Source organism: Xyrauchen texanus, chromosome 28 (genome assembly GCF_025860055.1).
Source record: "Xyrauchen texanus isolate HMW12.3.18 chromosome 28, RBS_HiC_50CHRs, whole genome shotgun sequence".
Taxonomy (NCBI): Eukaryota; Metazoa; Chordata; class Actinopteri; order Cypriniformes; family Catostomidae; genus Xyrauchen; species Xyrauchen texanus.
In genome coordinates this window covers 13,699,997-13,721,443 of record NC_068303.1, presented here as the reverse complement: position 1 = coordinate 13,721,443, position 21,447 = coordinate 13,699,997, and the positions used below count along the sequence as shown (strand labels likewise).

The 21,447-nt window shown below is 36.4% G+C and overlaps 2 protein-coding genes and 1 pseudogene across 2 annotated transcripts; 1 reads left to right on the top strand and 2 right to left on the bottom strand.

Moving 5' to 3' along the window:
* Nucleotides 1–1,878: 1,878 nt before the first annotated feature.
* erh (ERH mRNA splicing and mitosis factor) lies at nt 1,879–7,815 on the bottom strand. Its single transcript, XM_052096037.1, has 4 exons — nt 7,712–7,815; nt 6,590–6,677; nt 6,372–6,492; nt 1,879–2,508 (listed from the first exon to the last, which is right to left on the bottom strand). The coding sequence occupies exons 1-4, from the start codon at nt 7,712–7,714 to the stop codon at nt 2,406–2,408; spliced, it is 315 nt and encodes a 104-aa protein (XP_051951997.1). The 5' UTR covers nt 7,715–7,815; the 3' UTR covers nt 1,879–2,405.
* A 1,781-nt stretch (nt 7,816–9,596) lies between these two features.
* Nucleotides 9,597–17,982, bottom strand: LOC127622473 (papilin-like; annotated as a pseudogene).
* On the top strand, nt 17,266–20,276 carry LOC127622395 (potassium voltage-gated channel subfamily F member 1-like). The gene is made up of 2 exons (XM_052096496.1): nt 17,266–17,378; nt 18,795–20,276. Exon 2 carries the CDS (start codon nt 18,800–18,802, stop codon nt 20,171–20,173), a length of 1,374 nt encoding a protein of 457 aa, XP_051952456.1. The 5' UTR covers nt 17,266–17,378; nt 18,795–18,799; the 3' UTR covers nt 20,174–20,276.
* Nucleotides 20,277–21,447: the final 1,171 nt, after the last annotated feature.

Below are 21,447 nucleotides of genomic sequence, written 5' to 3'. Positions count from 1 at the left end.
AGCCAGCAAAGCTGAATGTTGTAAAACATTGTAGTTTGATTAACTTATAAACAGAGTATCAGTATCTGATACACAAGTTTTCCCTGCGAGGGGAATCAGGCCATTCCACCCCTGAGCATGTCAACTAGTCGAAGCTGTGTTTTACTTAAAGGGATAGTTCACTAGAAAATGAAACTTCTCTGATCATTTACACACCCATCCCAGATGTATATCACTTTTTCCTGCTGAACACAAACGAAGATTTTTTAGAAAAATATCTCAGCTCTGTTGGTCAATACAATGCTAGTGAATGGTGACCAGGACTTTGAAGGTCCAAAAAGCACATAAAGGCAGCATAAAAGTAATGCATATGACTCCGGTAATTAAATACATGTCTTCAGAAGTGATCTGATAGGTGTGGGTAAGAAACAGATCAATATTTATGTCCCTTTTATCATAACCCTGTGTGAGTCCTTCGGATTGGAATGCACCCTCTATCTCAACTTTCACACTCTTCTTTTGTTTATAATTATTTGCATACTTTGTATGTATCCCAGCCTACTGGGTGGGGATTATAGTGGTTCAAAAGGAATTAAATATTGATCTGTTTCTCACCCACATATATCATATTGCTTCGTAAGATATGGATTTAACCACTGTAGTCGTATAGATTACTTTTGAGCTGCTTTTATGTGCTTTTTGGACCTTCAAAGTTGTGGCCACCATTCACTTAAATTGTATGGAGCTACAGAGCTGAGATATTCTTCTAAAAAACTTTTTTAGCAGAAGAAAGTTATATAAATATGGGATGGCAGCGAGGTCACCACCACCTTAGACAATGTGGTCTACCAGCCATAACCAAGATGATCTTTGTGTCACCACCACCAGCTGGTAGTCCATCTAATCAATCACCAAAACTTGCTTGGATCAGCTATTAAGCATAATTAACCAGCAGGAATCAATGTTAAACCAGCTACAATCCAAAGGCTTAAGATCAAATTTCCATCATAGTGGGTTCATTTTCAGAACAGCAGCAAGATTTTTACAATATCACCATTACTATGGTTTAAGGAGTTCTGAGTGGTTTTAGCACATTTTAATATGGTTGTGTGTCCAGGAGGTGGCGGGAGCCAGATCAATGTTCAACAAGATTTTAATTATAACTTAATATCTATCAGAACTGGACAATAATAATAAACTTTGACGACAGACACACAGCTCCATGTGTGTCTCTCTCACTGGCATCCCTGACTCCCCTTATCTCTTCCTGTAACAAGAATGGTACCTTCAACTTCATAACCGGAGTTAAATGTAATACAATTCAGTTTGTAAAGCAACATCTCTTCCTAACAAATTCAGAGGCAAAGTTCATTCTATTTGTGACGTGTTGACCAAAGTGTCTAGTTAATTATTGGCCACTAGTTAAATAAATGGTCACACTTTGTGAAGTGTGTAAATGGGAATGGTGTAAATTTGTGAAGGCTTCATTTGATTAGCTAGCACCTTTTATTAAACTGAAAATGGGAAAGAAAAAGAAAAAAAAATTCTGGATTAGTCTTAAAACTATATTTTCCAATTACTTTTAAGAGTCATTTTTAAGTAATCAGGTCTGAGTATTATTTAAAAGCCAGGACTTCAACTAAAATCTTCAACCATACAAATTGGGACATTTAGAAGAAAGCTCACAGACTCGTTTTTGCTTACCATTAACACATCCAAATAATTAAGGAGAGCACTAAAATGCTTAGTCTTAGTTGTCCACAGTGGCACAATTAAATGTACAATAAGGCCAAATAAACAGGCTTTTAGAAATTGAGTTTACAGGCAAGTTGTCAAAACAAAAACAAAAAATCTAAAATTGGAATGCTTTAAAAGCAAAAAACAGTCCTGAAATTGACACTTTGGTGAGTAAGAAGTTTTTTTTATTTGTATATTACATACACAAAACAGAGAGGGTGTACAGCCTGTGACAGAACTGAGGAGCACTGAGGACAAGAGTTGGGAAATAAGATGGCTCAGAACCATCTCCACAATCTGAAATATGTAAGTAGCATACTTTACTAAATGGAGGAACGATTAAACCACAATATAAAACACAAGAAAAAAAACAACATCTATTGAGAGGGGTTTAAAAAAAATGCCTCAAACCCTAAACACATTTTCCCAATCGTACTTTCTTGTCTGATAAATATCCTGTGTCCCCAACTCCTGTTACAAAAACGCAATTTAAAATGCAAAATATTTTCACTCTGTGCTTGGACCAACTGACTGAGAAGACATCCAAATCAACAAAATCTGAACTAAGCGGCATCACTTTACCCCACTAGGTTAATCTACATTTGCCCTGTGATGTAGCGTAGTTCTGATAAAGTTAAGGACTAGCATCAGACAAAATTCAGTCCATTTGCATCCCAGTCACTCACTCCTTATTTCCCTGCCTGCTGGGCTTGACGTCTCAGCAGAACATAGATCTTTTCTTTGATCCAGTCTTTGTTGTAGGGCTGGTAGGTTTGTGTGTCTGCCCTGTACCTGTTAAAATTACAAGAGGAGACTTGTATATAGTGTGCCCTGCTGCACCCCAAATATAGAAAAATAACAAAATAAATATACTATTAAAAACACTTTATTTAAAAAGAATAATGCTTATAATAATATTAACAAATTAAATTAAAACATGGTAGACCTCAAGAGTTCAAGTAAAATTTCTTCAAAATTTAAAATGACAAAATAAAATGTATATTTTAAATATTTAGCTTAAGCAGACATTTATAATTTAAAACTGCAGTATAATACAAGTCATAGCCTTAAACAAAACTGCCTATATATAGTAACAGCAATACATGTACACCTCTGAGGGTGCTGCCAAATGTAAACAAATGCATGCAACAGCACGCGTGGTCAGTAAATTCAGAACTTACCTCAGTCTTGAATTGAAAGACACTAGTATTAAAGTGCTCCATTACCCTCAATAAGCAATAATTAACAAAGGAAAAAAGCATGGGATGCTGTACCTGGCTGGTGGTGAAGATGGCGAGTGAACTTATTTGAAGTGCAAACTTTTTGGATGAACTTACACATAAGATTTGGTTGGTGCTAGAACAGAGATATCGCTATTCAATGGTTGTTGATACCTACTCATTTCTGAATATATTATTAAGCTATATTATTCATTGTGATCGAGCCAAACCAAGTGATCAAACAGTCCTCTTGTGTAAAACAACAGTCAAGATATTCATCCTCCCCATTCCACTAAATAATTGTTTAAAAATGCATAGAGCTTATTGTGTTGGCTGTCACTACATAATATAATCATACAAGACTGCATTAGATAACGCCAGCGATGTAAAACATGAACGCATCTTTTTATTGTCAATGTTGTTGTTTGATTAAAATCAACGATAGGCCTGTAACAGACAGTAGCAGGTCTGTTAGGCTGGATTTACACGCCACACAGACTTGAGATTTAAGATTTTTGTCCCATCTGATTACTCTGCCATATAACAATAACCACTGTTTATAAACAACAACAACAACAACAACTTACATTTACATAGTGCTTTTCTAGGCACTCAAAGCACTTTACATAGTATAGGGGAACTCTCCTCAACCACCACCAGTGTGCAGCATCCACCTGGATGATGCGACGGCAGCCATAGTGCGCCAGAACACCCACCAGCCAATTTAGGGATGGAGATTATTAGGAGGCCATGATAGATGGAGGCCAATGGGTTTATATATTAATATTGCATCAAGAACAACAATTTTACCAAGAAACACATTTGACTGTTCATATGCACAGCGAGACACAAGCGCTCTATACAACACACACAGAAATACCGGTACATTACTCACGTTAGCACTTGAAAGCAGCCGGCTCTAGTCAAACAGTGTGTGGGTATTGCCAGTACTTAACACCAATGTTAATTAAAACTGCACATTTTATCCTATTATTACTACTCGAAAACGCCAGAAGATTTTGCCCAACTTTTTATTACAGCATGTCAACTGATTTTATGGCAAGTATAAATAGACTTACATCAAAGATTTTCTTTACTTTATTTCCTGCTTAAGCCCAGATGCAAACACGCAAGATTTAATCAACACTAAACAGGAGACGAATGTGAAAACAACAGTGGATGTGCAAATCATGAACGCATCTGTGAGGAGGTCTCTGCATTTGTGTAACTCGAGTCTGAAGACTATAAAGACATCTTTGTCTCTAAACTCGTGAGTCCAGTATCTCATAGCAGTTTTTGCACACATGCGCCAACCACCTCCGAATGCACGCAGTCATATAAAGCATACGTTGACAGGCTTGCGTTCTACTGTACACAGTAGAGGTGTAAATCTTCACTGGATTCGATTACGATTCAATTTTAAAACGATTCTCGATGCATCTTGTCCTTCAATATCTTTCTTTTTTAGTTTCTTCAAAATTTATTTTTTTACTCTATATTTTCCCCTTTCAGCTTTTTATTTAACAGCCTTTTTAAAAATATCAAAGCGAGTCACATTTTACATTCAGTATGAGCTGTGAACAAAACATGGAACATCCACAAGATTAAATAAATGGTTCTATAGTTTAAAAGAATATCTCAGTTCTTTCTTTAGAACCTTTTAAAAAAAAAAATCTTAAAAAGCACAAAGAAATATTGCTTCATCAAAACAAACTGAATACTATTTCTTCAACAGATTATATAATTTTTATTTTTAAGCATTGCAAATAATTTAATAGTATTTCATTATTTAAAATTAATCTATGCCATGCTATTCATTTTTAAGCACAAATGGAATTTGCTGCTCTGCCGTGATTTAAACTGAACTCGGAATCGATTAAGATTCTTTTGAGAATCGTTTGAGTATGAATCGCGATGCATTGCGGAAACTATTTTTTCCAACAGCTCTAGTACGCTGGCGCTTAATGTTTGCTTCAAAACCAATGTATACCTTGGGCAATAGCCCTCCATTAAGCTTAACAAGCAAGCTAATCAGGGGTTGGCTTAAAATAGCATCGTGCAGGGTCGGAAATGCCCCCAAAATTCAATATTGCTCCTGTTTGAGTTGTTTTTTTAGATTGAGTACATAACATGCCGGCGCAATCACCTGACTTTTTCCCTGATAACAGCAGATAGAAATCCTGTCATTTTTGGTCATACAGGTAAGAGTAAGACATCATTCGAAACTATAAAGGGTTTACTTTTTCTCGGTCTCTGTGAACTTCTGTCTGGAGCGCATCACGAAAATGAACCAAAACTAAGTGTATACATCTATATAAAGCTTGAATTGTCTAATGAACCAATTTAAATCGAAAACAAATATTCTCTGATTGTGTAATCCGTATGAAACCAACAATAGGTACAGTCTTTCCCGTATGAGCTCATTATTGTGTTTGGAAGAATTAATTTACCTCAGAAGAGCCAATACGGCCCAACACAAAAAGTGTCCCATAAAAGATAATTTTGTGAGCAAAAACTGGAGTCTACAAAATCTATTATGCGTTTCATGGTCTTATTTCAGTGACTTAATAAGAGGCTGTTATGGTACAACACTGCTGAGAAAGTGATGCAGTTTGTTTACTAATTTTGTTATTCATGCTTGACATGATGACCACACTCATATCAACTGTATCTGGGCAAAAAAAATCTCAAAGCAAGTTATGGCATTTGGAACCAAGTTAGACTTTTTATCCAAAAATCTCTAAAACAAGTGATCTGAGGGTTTTACTGAACCAAAGAACTACTTCCATTTGTAAATGCCACAATAAACATAATTACATAGAACAAGTAATAAGATCCAGCACTGTTTCAGTTGTTTGCATGGTAAATCAAGTCCTGTCAATCCAAGCGATCAGTCCAAAGTTGTAAAACAGTGGCCAACTGGCCTTTACACACCGTCCCTTCCCACCATAGCCACTTGAGATCAGAGATGAGCTTATTGTCGGTTAAAGAGGTTAATCAAGTTTGTGGTTTGTAAACTATAAATGAACACATTAGCTGTTATGTTGTATTTAATTAATGTTGAACAGGTTAGCTTTTTTAATTAAATATGCTATATGTTGATAATTGTAATTTTCTTCAATCTTTAGAACTTAGAACAATTATTAGAACACCTAAAATATGTTGCTTGTAAGCGTTTGCTTCAGCCAGTGGAAGGCATGGGACAAGCGTATGTGTGCACATGATCAGGATGGTACCACCTCTGCCTCATTTTGAGCCAGGAAAAACCCTGAACTGCTTGCAGCTATGAGTATATTTTAATGTGTCATGTACCACGATTATTCATGGTGTTAATTCGTTTAAAAAAATATAATCAATTCCCAACCCTATTTAAAACAAAGTATTTCATATGGTTAAATACTACACACTACCTTAGTGTAAAAGTGTGATACTTACACAAGACAGCTGAGGTCAGCAAGATCATCAACAAAATCAAATAATTGGCTAATGTCATATGTGATAGAGGGACTGTTGGGATTCATTCTCTTCAGGTGTTCTTCATACATCTTGCACACTCCTATTATTAAAGGAGGAGGAAAGTGTTAAATGTATATTAAACCATAAGAATTGTCCATAGAAGTTAATCACATCTAAACTAAAAAGGAAAAACCTACCTTCCATGCATTCATTGACAGACTCATAGTCTGCATATGTTCTGCCCTCTGGTCTCTTGGTGGGCTGCACCAGCAGAATCGTGTGAGACTGAACACCATGGAGAAAAAAAAACAAAAACAAGTATGAATGAATACTCGACACATTTTGATATATGTACCCAGTTCATATTTAAAAAAAAAAAAAACACTAAATTAGAAACACTAAAAAGTAATACACCTAAAAAAAACTAAACATACAATGTGGTTCAACTATGACCAAGCTGATATTTTGGGACTCAAAATCTATTTTAAACCTGGCAATTAAAAGGGTTTTAGGAACTTGAAAGATGTAAAACAACGAAGCATATTTACATAATAAGAAATATTCAAGATAACTAGGTCGCCGATCAAATGTAAGCAGATTGGTGACTGTTCATTTCCTTGAACGAAAAGGTCAGAGGCACACAAGATGCTATTGGGAATATTCTCAAATCAAGTGGGCATAACATCAGGTTTCGCACACTTTTGATAAAATATGTAAATTTTTTAATTCACATTTCCACTCAAGTTTCATGCTGATAATGGAAATTTAATTAAAAAAAAAAAAGTGTATTAAAATTAGAAACATAAAAGGCCAAGAGGTCTCACACTTCTGGACACCACTGTATAAAGAATATTAAAACGATGACAACTTAATCATATATTCAAAACAGCTGACATGTTATATTAACTAAAACACGAACATAATTTGTTCAAATAATCAAATGTTCACACGGACCCCAAGACCCTAAAAACACCAGCGGTTGTACTTCAACCCTCCCCCAACAACAAAACAAACTAGAGGCTTGTTATCATGGCTGAGACCATCACTGATGACATGAAATGTGAGTTTATCACACTCAAAACAACATCCTTAATCTTGTTGCCCAAAAAAAAACTCTAGAAATATAATACATTGAAATGCAAACATCAGAACTCGTGTATTTTTGTACATTCGTCGGTATCTTGCTACACTGCTGCTAGCACGTTTCCTTAAAACAACATTTGTTGAACGAGTCAATGCAGCCAAAGAAACACGTATTTCTTGCCAAACAAACGTCAATAACACATACAGTAATATAAACACAGCACTGAAATACCTACCATGTCTGTTTATGAGCTCTAAACGTCTCGACGAATGCTGTGCCAACCGTTGACGGCTAGTCACTGGTAGCTGCTTAGAGCGTAAATGTGCGGCAAATAATCACTTCCGGTAATTGCGTCGACACGTTGTCTCTTCAAAATAAAGGTCAGTGTCACAATTACAGAATCAAACTCTCTGATAGAAGGCAATTTTACTTTTAATACAAATTTGGTAAAAGGGTAATTTCCGGTGACATTTATGCTTTGGAACTTGAAAAATTAAGCATACTATACTTTTATACATATATTTGTTTCATCGTTTAAAAAGAAATGTTTAAACAATTAAAGTCATACAGTTTAAACTAAATTACTAAAAATGTACATGGGTTACATGGGCAGGGTCAGGGTGAAAAATAAACGGGTGGACATTCAGTGGAAAAGTAGTCACTACATGGTCTGTGAATTATATCTAGAAAACATATTTGTAAATTGATGTTGATTATTTTATTTTTGTTAATATAAATACATTGAAATTTGAAATTTACATGAATTGATGTAATTTCGTACTATATATCATCAACTGAAGGTCACAGTATCACGACATAACAGGATGGGCAATAAATGAAGGAACAGACAAAATCCATCACTTTTGTCAGTGTTGACAAAATGACAAGTTTGTGAGAGAACCTAATACCAAAGAGTTAATTGTATGGAGGGGGAAAACAGAAATCAAATGATTTCATACTTAATTTTATCAAAGATGATTGATCTGCAGATCTCAGGAAATGACACCAGTGAAATTATTTCAATTATTAAAAATGTACTTTTAGGCTCACTGCAGTATGTAACATTCAAACACATTTGTATTATTTTTTACCAAGCCCATTTAAACCGTAATCCGGTGAAACATTATAAATACCACAACTTGTACTGGGGACTTCTAAATTAAAAATGTACAAATTGAAAGAATGATCCAAAAGTCACAACATTATGAGTGTTTTGCATTGCATGGGAAATATCCCAAACAAGAAAGATTCGCAAAGAATATATTTATTCTAGGAAATCCTCAGAAGTGTACTGTGAGTGCCCAAAATGTGGAATCAACAACAGTCAGTGTTCATGGTTTGTGTTCTCACTTTAATAGCAATAGCAAGAATATAAAGTTGAAAAAACAAAAGTCGAAAAGCATACGAGAGAAAGTATATATAACTTTCTAGTATTTTTTTTTAGCTTTATTCTAAGCATCAACAAATGTTTATTTTCATGAAATCATTAAAATGTACTTGCTGTTCTGATGCTGTTAGGTTTGACTAGTAAATGTGTTTCTCTGAACTGACAATTGATGTTTAAAGGTGTACTCAGTCATTTATTTCTCATTAACAAGTCTTATAAAGAAATGCATGGTGTTTTTTATAAATATGTTACAAATCATGTACATTTAAATGAGAGGAAGACTCCATATTTATTCTATATGGAGTTGGTCACCTTGTGGGGACAACATTAACATTAACATTATATTAACATTACATAACCAGCCAAGTACTGCTCATTTATTCTTTGAAAAAGCCCTTGTTATTGGACACTTTTTCTCACAGAATAAATTAATCATAGCTGACTGTATATAGAGTATTTCTCCAATGGTATCTATCTGTAACTGAAAACATTTGCTTTTGTGGTTTTGCTGCATCCATGCCAATAGGCATTAGTAATAAAAACCAAGATGACTTTTAATGGCCAGCACAACATAAAAAATGACTTAGTGGACCTTTAAATAAATAATTTTTGTATATTGAATATATTTTTGTGTGTTTATAATTGGGATTACAGTAACCCTTCATTTTCACACAAAACATAACATTCATAAACAGAGTCAACCATTATCCCCTTAAACCCCATTACCCCCCTTTCAATCCCCAACCCCATCCCGACTCCTACAAACATCCCTGAGTGTGAAGGTTCCACATCTACGGGTACACTGAAAGAGAAAGGGAAAAAGATGACATGGCAGAGAGAAATATGCTTAATGCTGATCTTACTGTTAATGTCATTTGCATCCTTCCTTTCCTTACCAGGCTAAAGTCTCCAGTGTAGTATCTAAAGACTCTGTGGCAAGCTGGTTTCTGACACATTATGTGGGTGTGAGAGACCACTACAGTGGTTTCTCAGGGACACTCTCCCTTCTGCCTCCGACACAGAACACCTCTCGTGTCTGATGTCCTTCACCACATGTCACTGAACACTGGAAGATACAAAACAAATATGATAAAATAAAAATTGTTTTGTGGCTTTTGGTTAATGTGTGTTGCTTTGAAGGCATTTATACGTTAATGTGCTCCTAAATTATAACAAAGTTCAGTTTTAACACAATGTGCATTTAAACGTCCTAGGAAATGTTTCCAACAAAAATGGATCCAAAATGTTGATGATTTGCTTTGAACCACATACATATCTATTAAATCAAATGCTCTATAAAATTAGAATGTCACTCTGCCTAATGCCGACCTGCAACTGACTAGCAAATGCAAAAATCATGGTTCATGTCTTTGATGTGGTTTAATCCATGTAATCCAACAAAGACTCAATAAAATATTCACCTGGGTATATGTGCATATGTAAGTGTGAATGTGCTAATTACATACACCGCCAAAGGGACTGACACTGTACTCGGCACAGGGATACTGGTTACAAGCCAGTTGAGAATTTGGTCTCCTGAGGCCTAGTGCCATGCAGAGGGATTCATCTACTACAGCTGATGTTCTATCACTGCCTCCACCACAGTGAACTGAACGCTCTGTGTGTACCTATAAACACACAGTCACAAACACATAAAACACATTTACTAAGCTATCTTATATTGAGACATATGATAGGCTTCTGTTGTTTAGATATAAAGCTAAATATTACTATTGACAAGGCCTAACCAACATCCTAACCCTATCCCTAAAAGAAAACTAAGCATTTTGAAGTATGTTCAAATGAAAACAAGTTCACATTTAATACAGGGTGTTTACCTGAATGTGTCCATTAAATGGTCAGAGGCCACAGGACCATGTCTGGTGGTGATGGGATAAGAGGGATCTTCAACTTCCACAATCTCGCGATGGCTCACCGCCTTTCACCAAAGATAAGGGTGTTAGAATGAAGTGTTTCTGTGTGTGGTTTTGTGTTAAAGTAAGTGTACACATACTCTGCAGACACCCTCCACACAGACATCTCTACGGCCCACATAGCATGGGGTGCCATCAACCACAGTGGGTCAGTAATGATAGTAGAAGCTCTCTCCTCTAGGCACACATACAAGCTCACATGGGTTTGAAGCTGGACCAAAACACAATCAGATTATGTGAATACAGAACCTCAGTTTAGTACACCAGTCCACTGAACTGTCTGAGGAATGTTTTTGACCATAAAAAGAGTTGAGATTATCCAAAATGTTCTTACATAACCTTACATTACATCTACATTATATGCTATACACTATATACCAAAGTCTTGCACTCATTGTAATTTAATGATTTAAAGCTCATATTAAAGTAATCCTGAGATCATAGTGAATAAAATCTCTTAGCGTTGGCAGTAATTTCAGCTATCTATCTTAAAAAGATAGTTCACCCAAAAATGAAAATTCATAATGTACTAACCCTCATGCCATCCCAGATGTGTATGACATTCTTTCTTCTGCTGAACACAAACAAAGATTTTTAGAAGAGTATCTCTGCTCTGTAGGTCCATACAATGCAAGTGAATGGTGAACAGAGCTACAAAAAGGAGATAAAGTCAGAATAAATGTATTCCAAAAGACTCCAGTGGTTTAATCAATGTCTTATAAAGCGATCCAGTTGGTTTTTGGTGAGAACAGGTCAAAATGTAACACCTTTTTCTCTTTACATCTTGTCATTGCAGTCTCTAGGCACGTCATGATTTTAAGCTCAGTTACATGTGTAGAGCGCTAGATGGCGCTATAGGAAGTGTAATTGAGCTTGAAATCATGATCACCAAGGAGACAGTGAAATGGGAGTTGTATTTTGGTCTGTTCTCAACCAAAACCAACTGGATCGCTTCAGAAGACATTGAGACCAATGGAGTCTTATAGATTACTTTTTTGCTAACTTTATCTCCTTTATGGAACTTTTGGAGTTCTGGTCACCATTCACTTGCACTGTCTGGACCTAAAGAGCTAAGATATTCTTCCAAAAATCTTTTGTGTTCAGCAGAAGAAAGTCATACACATCAGGGATGCATGATGGTAAATGAGTAAATTATGAGAGAACTTTCATTTTTGAGTGAAATAACCCTTTAGAAATATCCTATCAACTTTCAAACAACTGCCGTATTCAGTATAATTAATCAAATACAATTTTAATAAGTACATTTTTACCTCCATAGTATGGCTGCCAGGTGTAACATTTTCCCTGGAATTCAATGGGGTCAAACTGAGAACACTGCTCTTCACGGAAATACAGCAGGGCATTCCTTTACGGTGCACAAAAGTTACAAGACTACAATACACTTTTATTCAAACATAGTGTGTAATTGATTATCTCAATGCACATTGTCTACATACATGCATTTGTGTGTGGGTTATTTTTGTCCAACATTGTGGTGATCAAATGTCTTAACAAGGATCACATCTGAAATTAGCTACAAGGGCTGAACGATTTGAACAAAGAAATCGAATTGCGATTATTTTGGAAAATATTGCAATTGGGATTTGAACTGCGATATGATTTTGAACATGAAAAAAAAACCTAGAAAGTGTTTCCTTTTGATCAAACTTAAGGACAAACATGCTCTTCTGTCAATGGAAATCAATAATAAGTTAATATTAAGTAAAATAAAATATTATGGAATTATTATAATTAATATTTTTATCAAACAGTACCATATTATTATAAAACAATACAATATTTATGCAATATTTTCTTAACCTGCATGGCGGTCCGGTCCGGTCAAACCCTTAAAATATTATTTTGGCAGAACACTGTCAATCACTTTTAATGCAGAGAAATGCTCTAATCCACACTTCTGTCCACAAAAACCCGGTGTTATGAGGTTCCTTTAGATTTGGATAGTAACTTTTAGCAGCCAAGCATATTTGGAATTCCAAAAAAGTGAAGTAAGTGAATCTAGAGCGCTGTAAATTTAACACACTAACTCATTAGCCTCATGCATGCTTCATCCATTCTAAATATCAAAAGATAGAGTTAAGGTAGAATAAGATAGAAATAAAAATGCAATAAACACAAACAAACATGCACATTCACCCACTTCATAGTGTTGCAGACCCTGGTTCTTACAGCTACTCCAGTGCCACAGGTGCGGCTGCAGGCTCCATACGGCCAGTACTCTCCCCAGAGGAGTGGTGGTGGCGTAGTGGGCTAAAGCACATAACTGTTAATCAGAAGGTCTCTGGTTCGATCCCCACAGCCAACACCATTGTGTCCTTGAGCAAGGCACTTAACTCCAGGTTGAGCAAGGCACTTAACTCCAGGTTGCCCTGGGAGGATTGTCCCTGTAATATTGCACTGTAAGTTGCTTTGGATAAAAAGCGTCTGCCAAATGCATAAATGTAAATGTAATGTAAATGACATCACCAGTTGGCTGCCTCAACTTCAACGAAGCACACAGGGTCAAGAGTGTCCTTGGATAAAACTAATAAATAAAGAGATAATTAATCCAGAATTAAAACTTTGGGGTAAACTAGTACTTAATTGCATACTGATATCTTAAACATGAACAGCTCTGTTTCTAGAATCAGTTGTACTGTATAAATTTCTAAACATAAATGGATATAAATTAACCTCTGGAACTTTTAAAACCCCCTTAAAGAGACATGAGGACAGAACTTGTGTGTTTCATGTTTGTGTTTTAATACTCACACAGAAAACTGCAGAGATTAAGCACAAGATCCCGAGAAGAGATGGGAGCACCATCTTCAAGAAAAGACACACACAAGAATTTCTTTGTTGGAATTTTTTTGTTTGCATTATTTTGATGACAAGAAATCTCTAAATCATTCTAACTTGTGTGACAATTTGTCTCTTACCTTCTCAGTGTCAGTCTCTGAAAATCCGAAGTTCACCCAGTCACAGTGGGAGAGTACTAATAGTGTCCTTTCACTAAAATGAATCTCTCTCTCTCTCTCTCTTTGTGTACACGTACACAAACTTACCAATATACACCACTCATATCAAGTTACAATTAACCCCTCTTGGGAGTCAATATCTTGCCTGAAATTTATTATATTAATTGGAAATAAACTACTGTATGTGCAAAAATGAAAGAAGTTTTTTTTGTACAGTATAATATATTGGATTTTGTTTCATGAGATCCTCATTATCATAGAGTGGGTTTGGTAAAAAAAAATATATAAATATAAAAAAAACCTTGTAAAAAGGGGTAACCTGCAATTGTTACCTTAAAGAGCTATTTCTATAGTACTTGATCAAAACCTTTAAAATAGCTTTGCTGGTGTAACATGATAAATTTTTTTACTTGAATCAAACCAATTAATTTAGACGTAAACACATGAAGCACATTTCATTGACTTTCATTGCAGATTGAGTTCTACAGATTATCTGTTTATTCAGACCATTTTTTGCATGAATTCCAAAGTTTCATCTTTGTTTTATAGAAGATAACATAATGACAAGAGACTTTTGTTGTAATGGATTCATCTGAAATTCATCCTGAACATAACGCTTTGAACCATTATACTCAAGTGGGGGTTACAGGAACAAATTTGGCCTGTGATGCATCCCAGTCCCTCTTCTGTCCACAGTCACTGTCTAATAATGTAGCCAGAGCCCTAAAAGTATTTTAACATCTACAATTATGAAATGATGTGTGAAAGACTATACAGAATGTTTATTTTTTCAATGCTCTAAGCACTGATGTTCTTCTTAGCACAAGTCACTGCCACTAAACACTAAACAATATTAAATCATGTGGTGGAAGCATTCTGTGACACCCAATGCTCCATGGTGCTATTTTAGTCCCTTTCTCTTTTCAGCTGCCAAAACTTTTTTCAGCAGGTAGAAGCTGTCATTTTGAAGAATGCAGTATATCCAGACTACTTGTGCTAACTGTACCTCACAACACCAGATTTACTATAGGATTGGATTTACTTCAACCAGTATATTACTAATGGAGAGAGAGAGAGAGAGAGAGAGAGAGAGAGAGAGAGAGAGAGAGAGAGATCTGAAAATGTGTAAAAACCAATTTAAAGAACCAATATAAACTATATGAAATGGTTTGTAAAACCTCTCCAATCTTCTGAAATATCCTATTTTTTAATCCATAAAGCTGATAAAGAGAACAAGGACACTTTATTATGATCCTGAAATTCTCTTTTTGTTCTTATTTTCTACTCTGCTAATCCACTACTAAATATGTTTTTGTTGATTCTACATTCCGCAAAGAGGTTCATTTACTTATTGCAGCTAATTTCAGTAAATGTGGTGAATTTAAACTATAAGCTTAAAAATAAGTTGTTGCGTAATCTCACATATAAATGGTCCTCTCTCCATTTAAGTTTAAGTCTATGGGTGACACAGGGATGATGGATGAGGTGATCAATCAACACGCACCACTGTACAGTATCTATGCAAATGCAAAGAATCATATGTCACCAATTCTGGCCAATTTCTTCAATTTCTCTATCATCTATGCTTTATTTCTCTTACTACTACTGTTCATTAACACAATTCAAAATGCATCAAACTGAACCTTTTAAACATGATGCGGCAGAGTCTGGACCATCTATTGAGTCTTAAAAACCAAGAGGAGAGTATTATAGCCTGCTTGTTTTTGCAGAACCACAGTACATTTGGATTACTCTTCATATTTTGCTGCATTACTAAGCAGTAAAAGACTCATTCTCAGTTTTATTAAAATAACTTTAGGATCTTTTCCTACCCTTTTTACATGCAATGCAATATTTCAGAAAAGAGCTTGAAGGAAATTTCTCATGAAAGGAGAGATAAACACCAAAAACTCAGTAGGAAGTGGAACAAAGTGAGATATTTACATTTGGCTTTAATTCCTAAATATCTGAAAACTACTATATGAATTGTGTTGAGAGAGAAATATGTAAAAAATGGGACAGTTCACTAAAAATGTTTAATTCTGTCATCATTCACTCACCATCATGTTGTTCCTAACCTGTATGTCTTACTTTCTTTAGTGGAACACAGAAGGAGATGTGTGAAGCCTGAGACAGAGACTGCCCTCAGTCAACATTCACTTTTATTGCACTTTACTTTTCTTTTTTTCATATAATGAAAGTGAATGGTGACTGAGGCTAACATTCTGCTTAATAACTCCTTTTATGTTCCACAACAGAAAGAAAGTTTCTGTGTTTGGAAAAACATTTTATTTTAGAACTAATGTTAAAATGTCAAATGTTTCACAATGCAAGATGTTCTCAACAACCTGATGTATCAATGCCCAGAAGAGGAGACAACGTGTACAATCACTGAACAAGGACCACATGCACATCAATTAACATTGTGACTACATGCAGAAGAAAGCAAGGTGAGTGACTCACATCCTGACCTAGAAAGCCTTTTATAGCAACAGTTTTACTTTGACAGAGACACAGAGGCGTTCAGATGCATATTGGAACTTTATGTCCCCTGATAGATCACTGCTGAGCTGAAGACCCACGCTCACCAAGATGATTCATATCCCTAAAGTGATACACATTCTCCTTTTTTGCCATTTAAAAAGAAACATACAATTGTATCCTGTACTTGTAATCTATGACAAACTAAAGAGTTTGCCACAGATTTACAAAAATGTAGTCATTATGTAGGCCTATCCTCCAGACATTTGAAACCCTTATGACTTTCTTTCTTTCAGACAAAAGCCTCCAAAAGTTACCATTCACTTTCATCTTCTTTCCCTTGGAAATTAATAGTGATCGTATTTCACAAAATAAAGTCATACTGGGTTTGAACAACATGAGTTTCTGTAAATGATGGCAGATTTTTTTTATTTTTTAGTGAACTGTCCCTTTAAGTTCAAGTAAAGCTGTTATGATAAATAAGCATGAAATATGATATGCGGCCCAAGCACTACAAAGGCAGTTTTATCACTTTACACAACTTTGTGCATTGTACTTTACACTATTCAACACTAGAGGGAGATATTTTAACATAATGGAAGGGCTGTCTGAACATAATTCAAAATTGGGTATTGTTGTTTACATGATTAGCATAAGTTGAACCGTATTTAGTGCAAAAAGAGTTTGACAAAGGAAAAACATTTAACCTCAAATGTGAAAAAAAGGAATGTAAAAAAGTTGCAAAGGTTACATATGATGCTCTATGTTCAGTATATATATGTGTGTGTGTGTGTGTGTGTGTGTATACCCTCCACTTATAACCACTGTAAGATACTGTAAGAACCACTGTATGTTTATGTTTTATGACTGCATCGGATCAAGCCTGTTCCCAGATTTGTCTTTGTCTTAAAACATAAATTATCACTCTCCACCCCTCCCATCACGCCTGCTCCATCCTTTTCACACTTCCGCACCTACACGCAATAAACCTTATTTCTGCACCCCATTACTCGTCTTTACTTTGGTTGCGCCCTTTCGGATTTATTCTCTCCAAACGGAGATCATGCAGTTGAACTCAGAAGCTTAATGAGACTTTCTTTACAGATTGAGGTGCAAAAATCGGTAAGTTTAATCAGAACTCACCCTTTGATTTATAACATTTATAATTAATATTGCGGAGCGCACGACTTTATAATTGCAGGAAATTGTATGTATGTCCACACCGAACGCGTAATTGCGCTTAAAAAGCTAGACGGTGTCTCGAGACGCGTTTTTAAAAGTTGAAGATCTTTTTAACTTGGCACAAATTCTAAAAACAAGACTCCGCGCAACTGTTAGATACGTCCGTCTGGCGCTTGTTTACAGAAGTAGAAAACAGGACAGACGCATAACGCGTTCGATGTGAACGGCCCCTAAGGACAAAATGGCTGTTATTTAAAAGAAAGTTTTAAATGTCTTTTTAATCATTTATTTAATAATTTAACATACAGTTTATAGATGCAAACAACACTGGAAGACTATATACACCAAAAGGAAACATACAGCTTCACATAGTCTATTCAGAGCTTCGTGATTCCTCACATTTTGCATTGTTTTTAAATAAAATGGCATTTTTAAAAGGATAGTTCACCAACAAATGAAAATTCTGTCATCATGTACTCACCCTCATGCCATCACCGATGTCAGGGTTGCCAACTGTCACGCATCTGGCGTGACACTCATGCATTCAGCCTCAATCTCACGGTGAGGCTGAATGCGTGAGTGTCACGCCAGATGTGTGAGAGTTGGCAACCCTGCGATGTTTATGACTTTCTGTCTTCTGCCAAACACAAACGAAAATTTTTTGAAGAATATCTCATCTCTGTAGGTTCACACAATTCAAGTGAATAGTGGCCAGAACTTTGAAGGTCCAAACAGCTTATAAAGACAACATAAACATAATCCATAAGACTAGTTGATGTGTGTGAAGAACCAATCAATATTTAAGTCCTTTTTTTACTGTAAATTCTCCTCCCTGCCCAGCAGGTGGCAATATTCATGAAGAATGTGAATCGACAAAATAAAAAAAAAGAAGAATGTGGAAGTGGAGATTTACTGTATAAAAAAAAAGACTTAAATGTTGATTTGTTTCTCACCCACACCTATCATATAGTTTATGAAGACATGGATTTAACTACTGGTTAACCTTATGCTGCCTTAATGGGCTTTTTGCAGTTAAATATTTTTTGCCATCATTCACTTGGACCTACAGAGCTGAGATATTCGTCTAAAAATCCTTGTTTGTGTTCAGCAGAAGAAATAAAATCATACATCTGGGATGACATAATGGTGAGTAAATGATGAGAGAATAAATTTTTTTGAGTGAACTATACCCTCAATCTAAAAGCAAACAAAGTTGGGTTTTTCTTCTGTCCACTTGCATTTAGAGATATAGCTAATATTTACAATTAATTTTCTTTTCATATTAGTATAACCTATGGTCTTCTACAAAAAACAAACAAAAAATGTACCTTTTTTTTCCTCTTGGGATTGTATCAGTTGAAATGTGGGAGTTACCGAGGAGTCGTAACAGCTCAGAGGGGAGCGAGGAGACTAAAATTGCTGTAAATATCGGTGGTGTCAAACAGTTTCTCTACGGGGACCAGCTGAACCGATATCCTGAAACACGTTTGGCGGAGCTGGCGAACAGTTCCATGGATTGTGCACAAGATCTCTCTGCGCTCTGTGATGACTACGACGCTTCAAAGCGAGAGTTTTACTTTGACAGAGATCCGGAGGTGTTCAGATGCATAATGGAACTTTATTACTATGGAGAGATTCATATGAAACGAGGAATCTGCCCCATGTGTTTCATGAGAGAGATGGACTTTTGGGGCATCGATGCAGACTATCTGGACGAATGTTGCCAGGTTAGTCTAAACGAGGTGGAAACTGAACTGGCAGAAATCACGGAGAAGGTCAAGACCATCCTGAATGACCTGGAGGGTGATGCCACAGCCACAAAAGGCCAGAGGTGCCAAGCGTTCCTGTGGAAGCTCATGGAGAAACCAGAGTCCTCCTTAGCTGCGTACATCATGGCTGTGGTGTCTTTCCTCTTCATCTTGCTTTCCTCTGTGGTCATGTGCATGGGCACCATCCCGGAGCTGCAGGTGCAGGACCCTGAGGGGCGCCACATGGAACACCCAACCCTTGAGTCCATTGAGACTGCTTGCATCATCTGGTTCACCGTGGAATACATTCTGCGTCTCGTCTCCTCTTCGAACAAGCGGCGCTTTGTGCTTTCCTTCATGAATATAATAGACTTTATGGCCATCATGCCTTTCTATGTGGTGTTAATTCTTACACACTTAGGGACTTCTGTGATGGAGCTGGCCAACGTGCAGCAAGCAGTGCAGGCGTTACGCATCATGCGCACTGCGCGTATCTTCAAACTGGCGCGCCACTCCTCGGGTCTACAGACTCTCACCTATGCGCTTAAGAGCAGCTTTAAAGAGCTGGGCCTGCTGCTTATGTACATGGTCGTGGGAATTTTCCTGTTCTCTGCACTGGGGTACACAATGGAGCAAAGCCACCCGGAAACCATGTTCACCAGCATCCCACAGTCCTTTTGGTGGGCTATCATTACTATGACCACTGTAGGTTATGGAGACATCTATCCTAAAACCACACTGGGCAGGTGTAATGCCGCTGTCAGTTTTCTGTGTGGTGTGATGGCTATTGCGTTGCCAATCCAACCGATCATTAACAACTTTGTGATTTTTTACAGCAAGCAGCGTGTGCTTGAAACCGCTGCCAAACACGAGATTGAACTCATGGCATTACGCGCAAAGGAGGAAGTGTGCAAGTGCCATGATGCTGGAGAAAAGGCATTGCGGAGGACAAGCAGTTCTCTGTGTCACTCTGCTGTGAGTGAGTGACACATACAGTATATTCCATTAATTGGTGATACAACAAAATCTGTGTTCAAATGCCAGCCTGTCATCAAATACAGGGACAACTAGAGCATGATTTGATCTTGGTCTTGATCAATAGTTCAGAATGTGCTAATGAACTACTTTGAAACAAATCCAATCAATATGAACAGTTCAAAGTGATTACAACCTTGGATCTGTCTGTCTGTCTGTCTGTCTGTCTGTCTGTCTATCTATCCAGGGGGAATGTGGGGGATTAATAACACAATAACTCTAATATATTGAATGTAAGGGACATCTCTAAAAGTCTCTGTTCAGGCAAGAATAACATAAACAAAATGGGTTCCCATCCAATACAATTTATTAATGTAGTAGCTTTTAACTAATACAATAAATGTAAATGACAAAAGGTGAATATAACTGTAAATAAAACATAATTCAAAATAAAGTACAGTACTGTGTGTTATGTACGATAATAATAGCATGTATAATTGCCATTTATCAATCAACTTAATACAAAATGAGGTAAACAGAAACAAAAAACCTAAATCAATATTTGTTGGGACCACCCAATGTCTTTACAACAGGACCAATTCTCGTAGGTACACTTGTGCACAGTTTTCCGAGTTTGAGGGCAAATAAGTTGTTCCAAGCATCTTGGAGAACTTGCCACAGTTTTCTGTATTACGGTTGTCTCTTCATGTTATTCCAGAGCTCTGTATTTCCATACAATGCAAGTGAATGGTGGCCAGAACTTTGAAGGTCCAAAAAGGACAAAGGCAGTATAAAAGCAATTCACACCACTCCATAAATTCATATCTTTAGAAGTGATATTCTAGGTGTGGGTTGGGGTTGTCACAATACCATAATCATATCTTACAATACTATACCAGCTAAAGTATCACGATACCAATTGGTATCGTGATACCACACGATACGTGTTAATTCTTAACACAGTTTGTCATAGTGGTTCTTAGAAACTAGCCATTCCACTTGTTGCTCCGGAATCGGCGATTATAACTGCTGGATGAACTGGGAGAAGGCTCAAATGGACTAACTTGTTACCTAATACATTCTTAGTTTTGATGGGACAAAGATTTGCTACATCAAAACGACCAGTTCAAATGGCAAAGGCCTTAAATATGTATTCCATTATTTCTGTGATTATTTGAATGTTGGTAACAATCGCATTGTATGGTATGGTATGTTTCATTATGTTTCATATGGGTTTTCCCGGTTTCATTGGGCAAAACCCAAAATAATTCAAAATCTTGTTACGT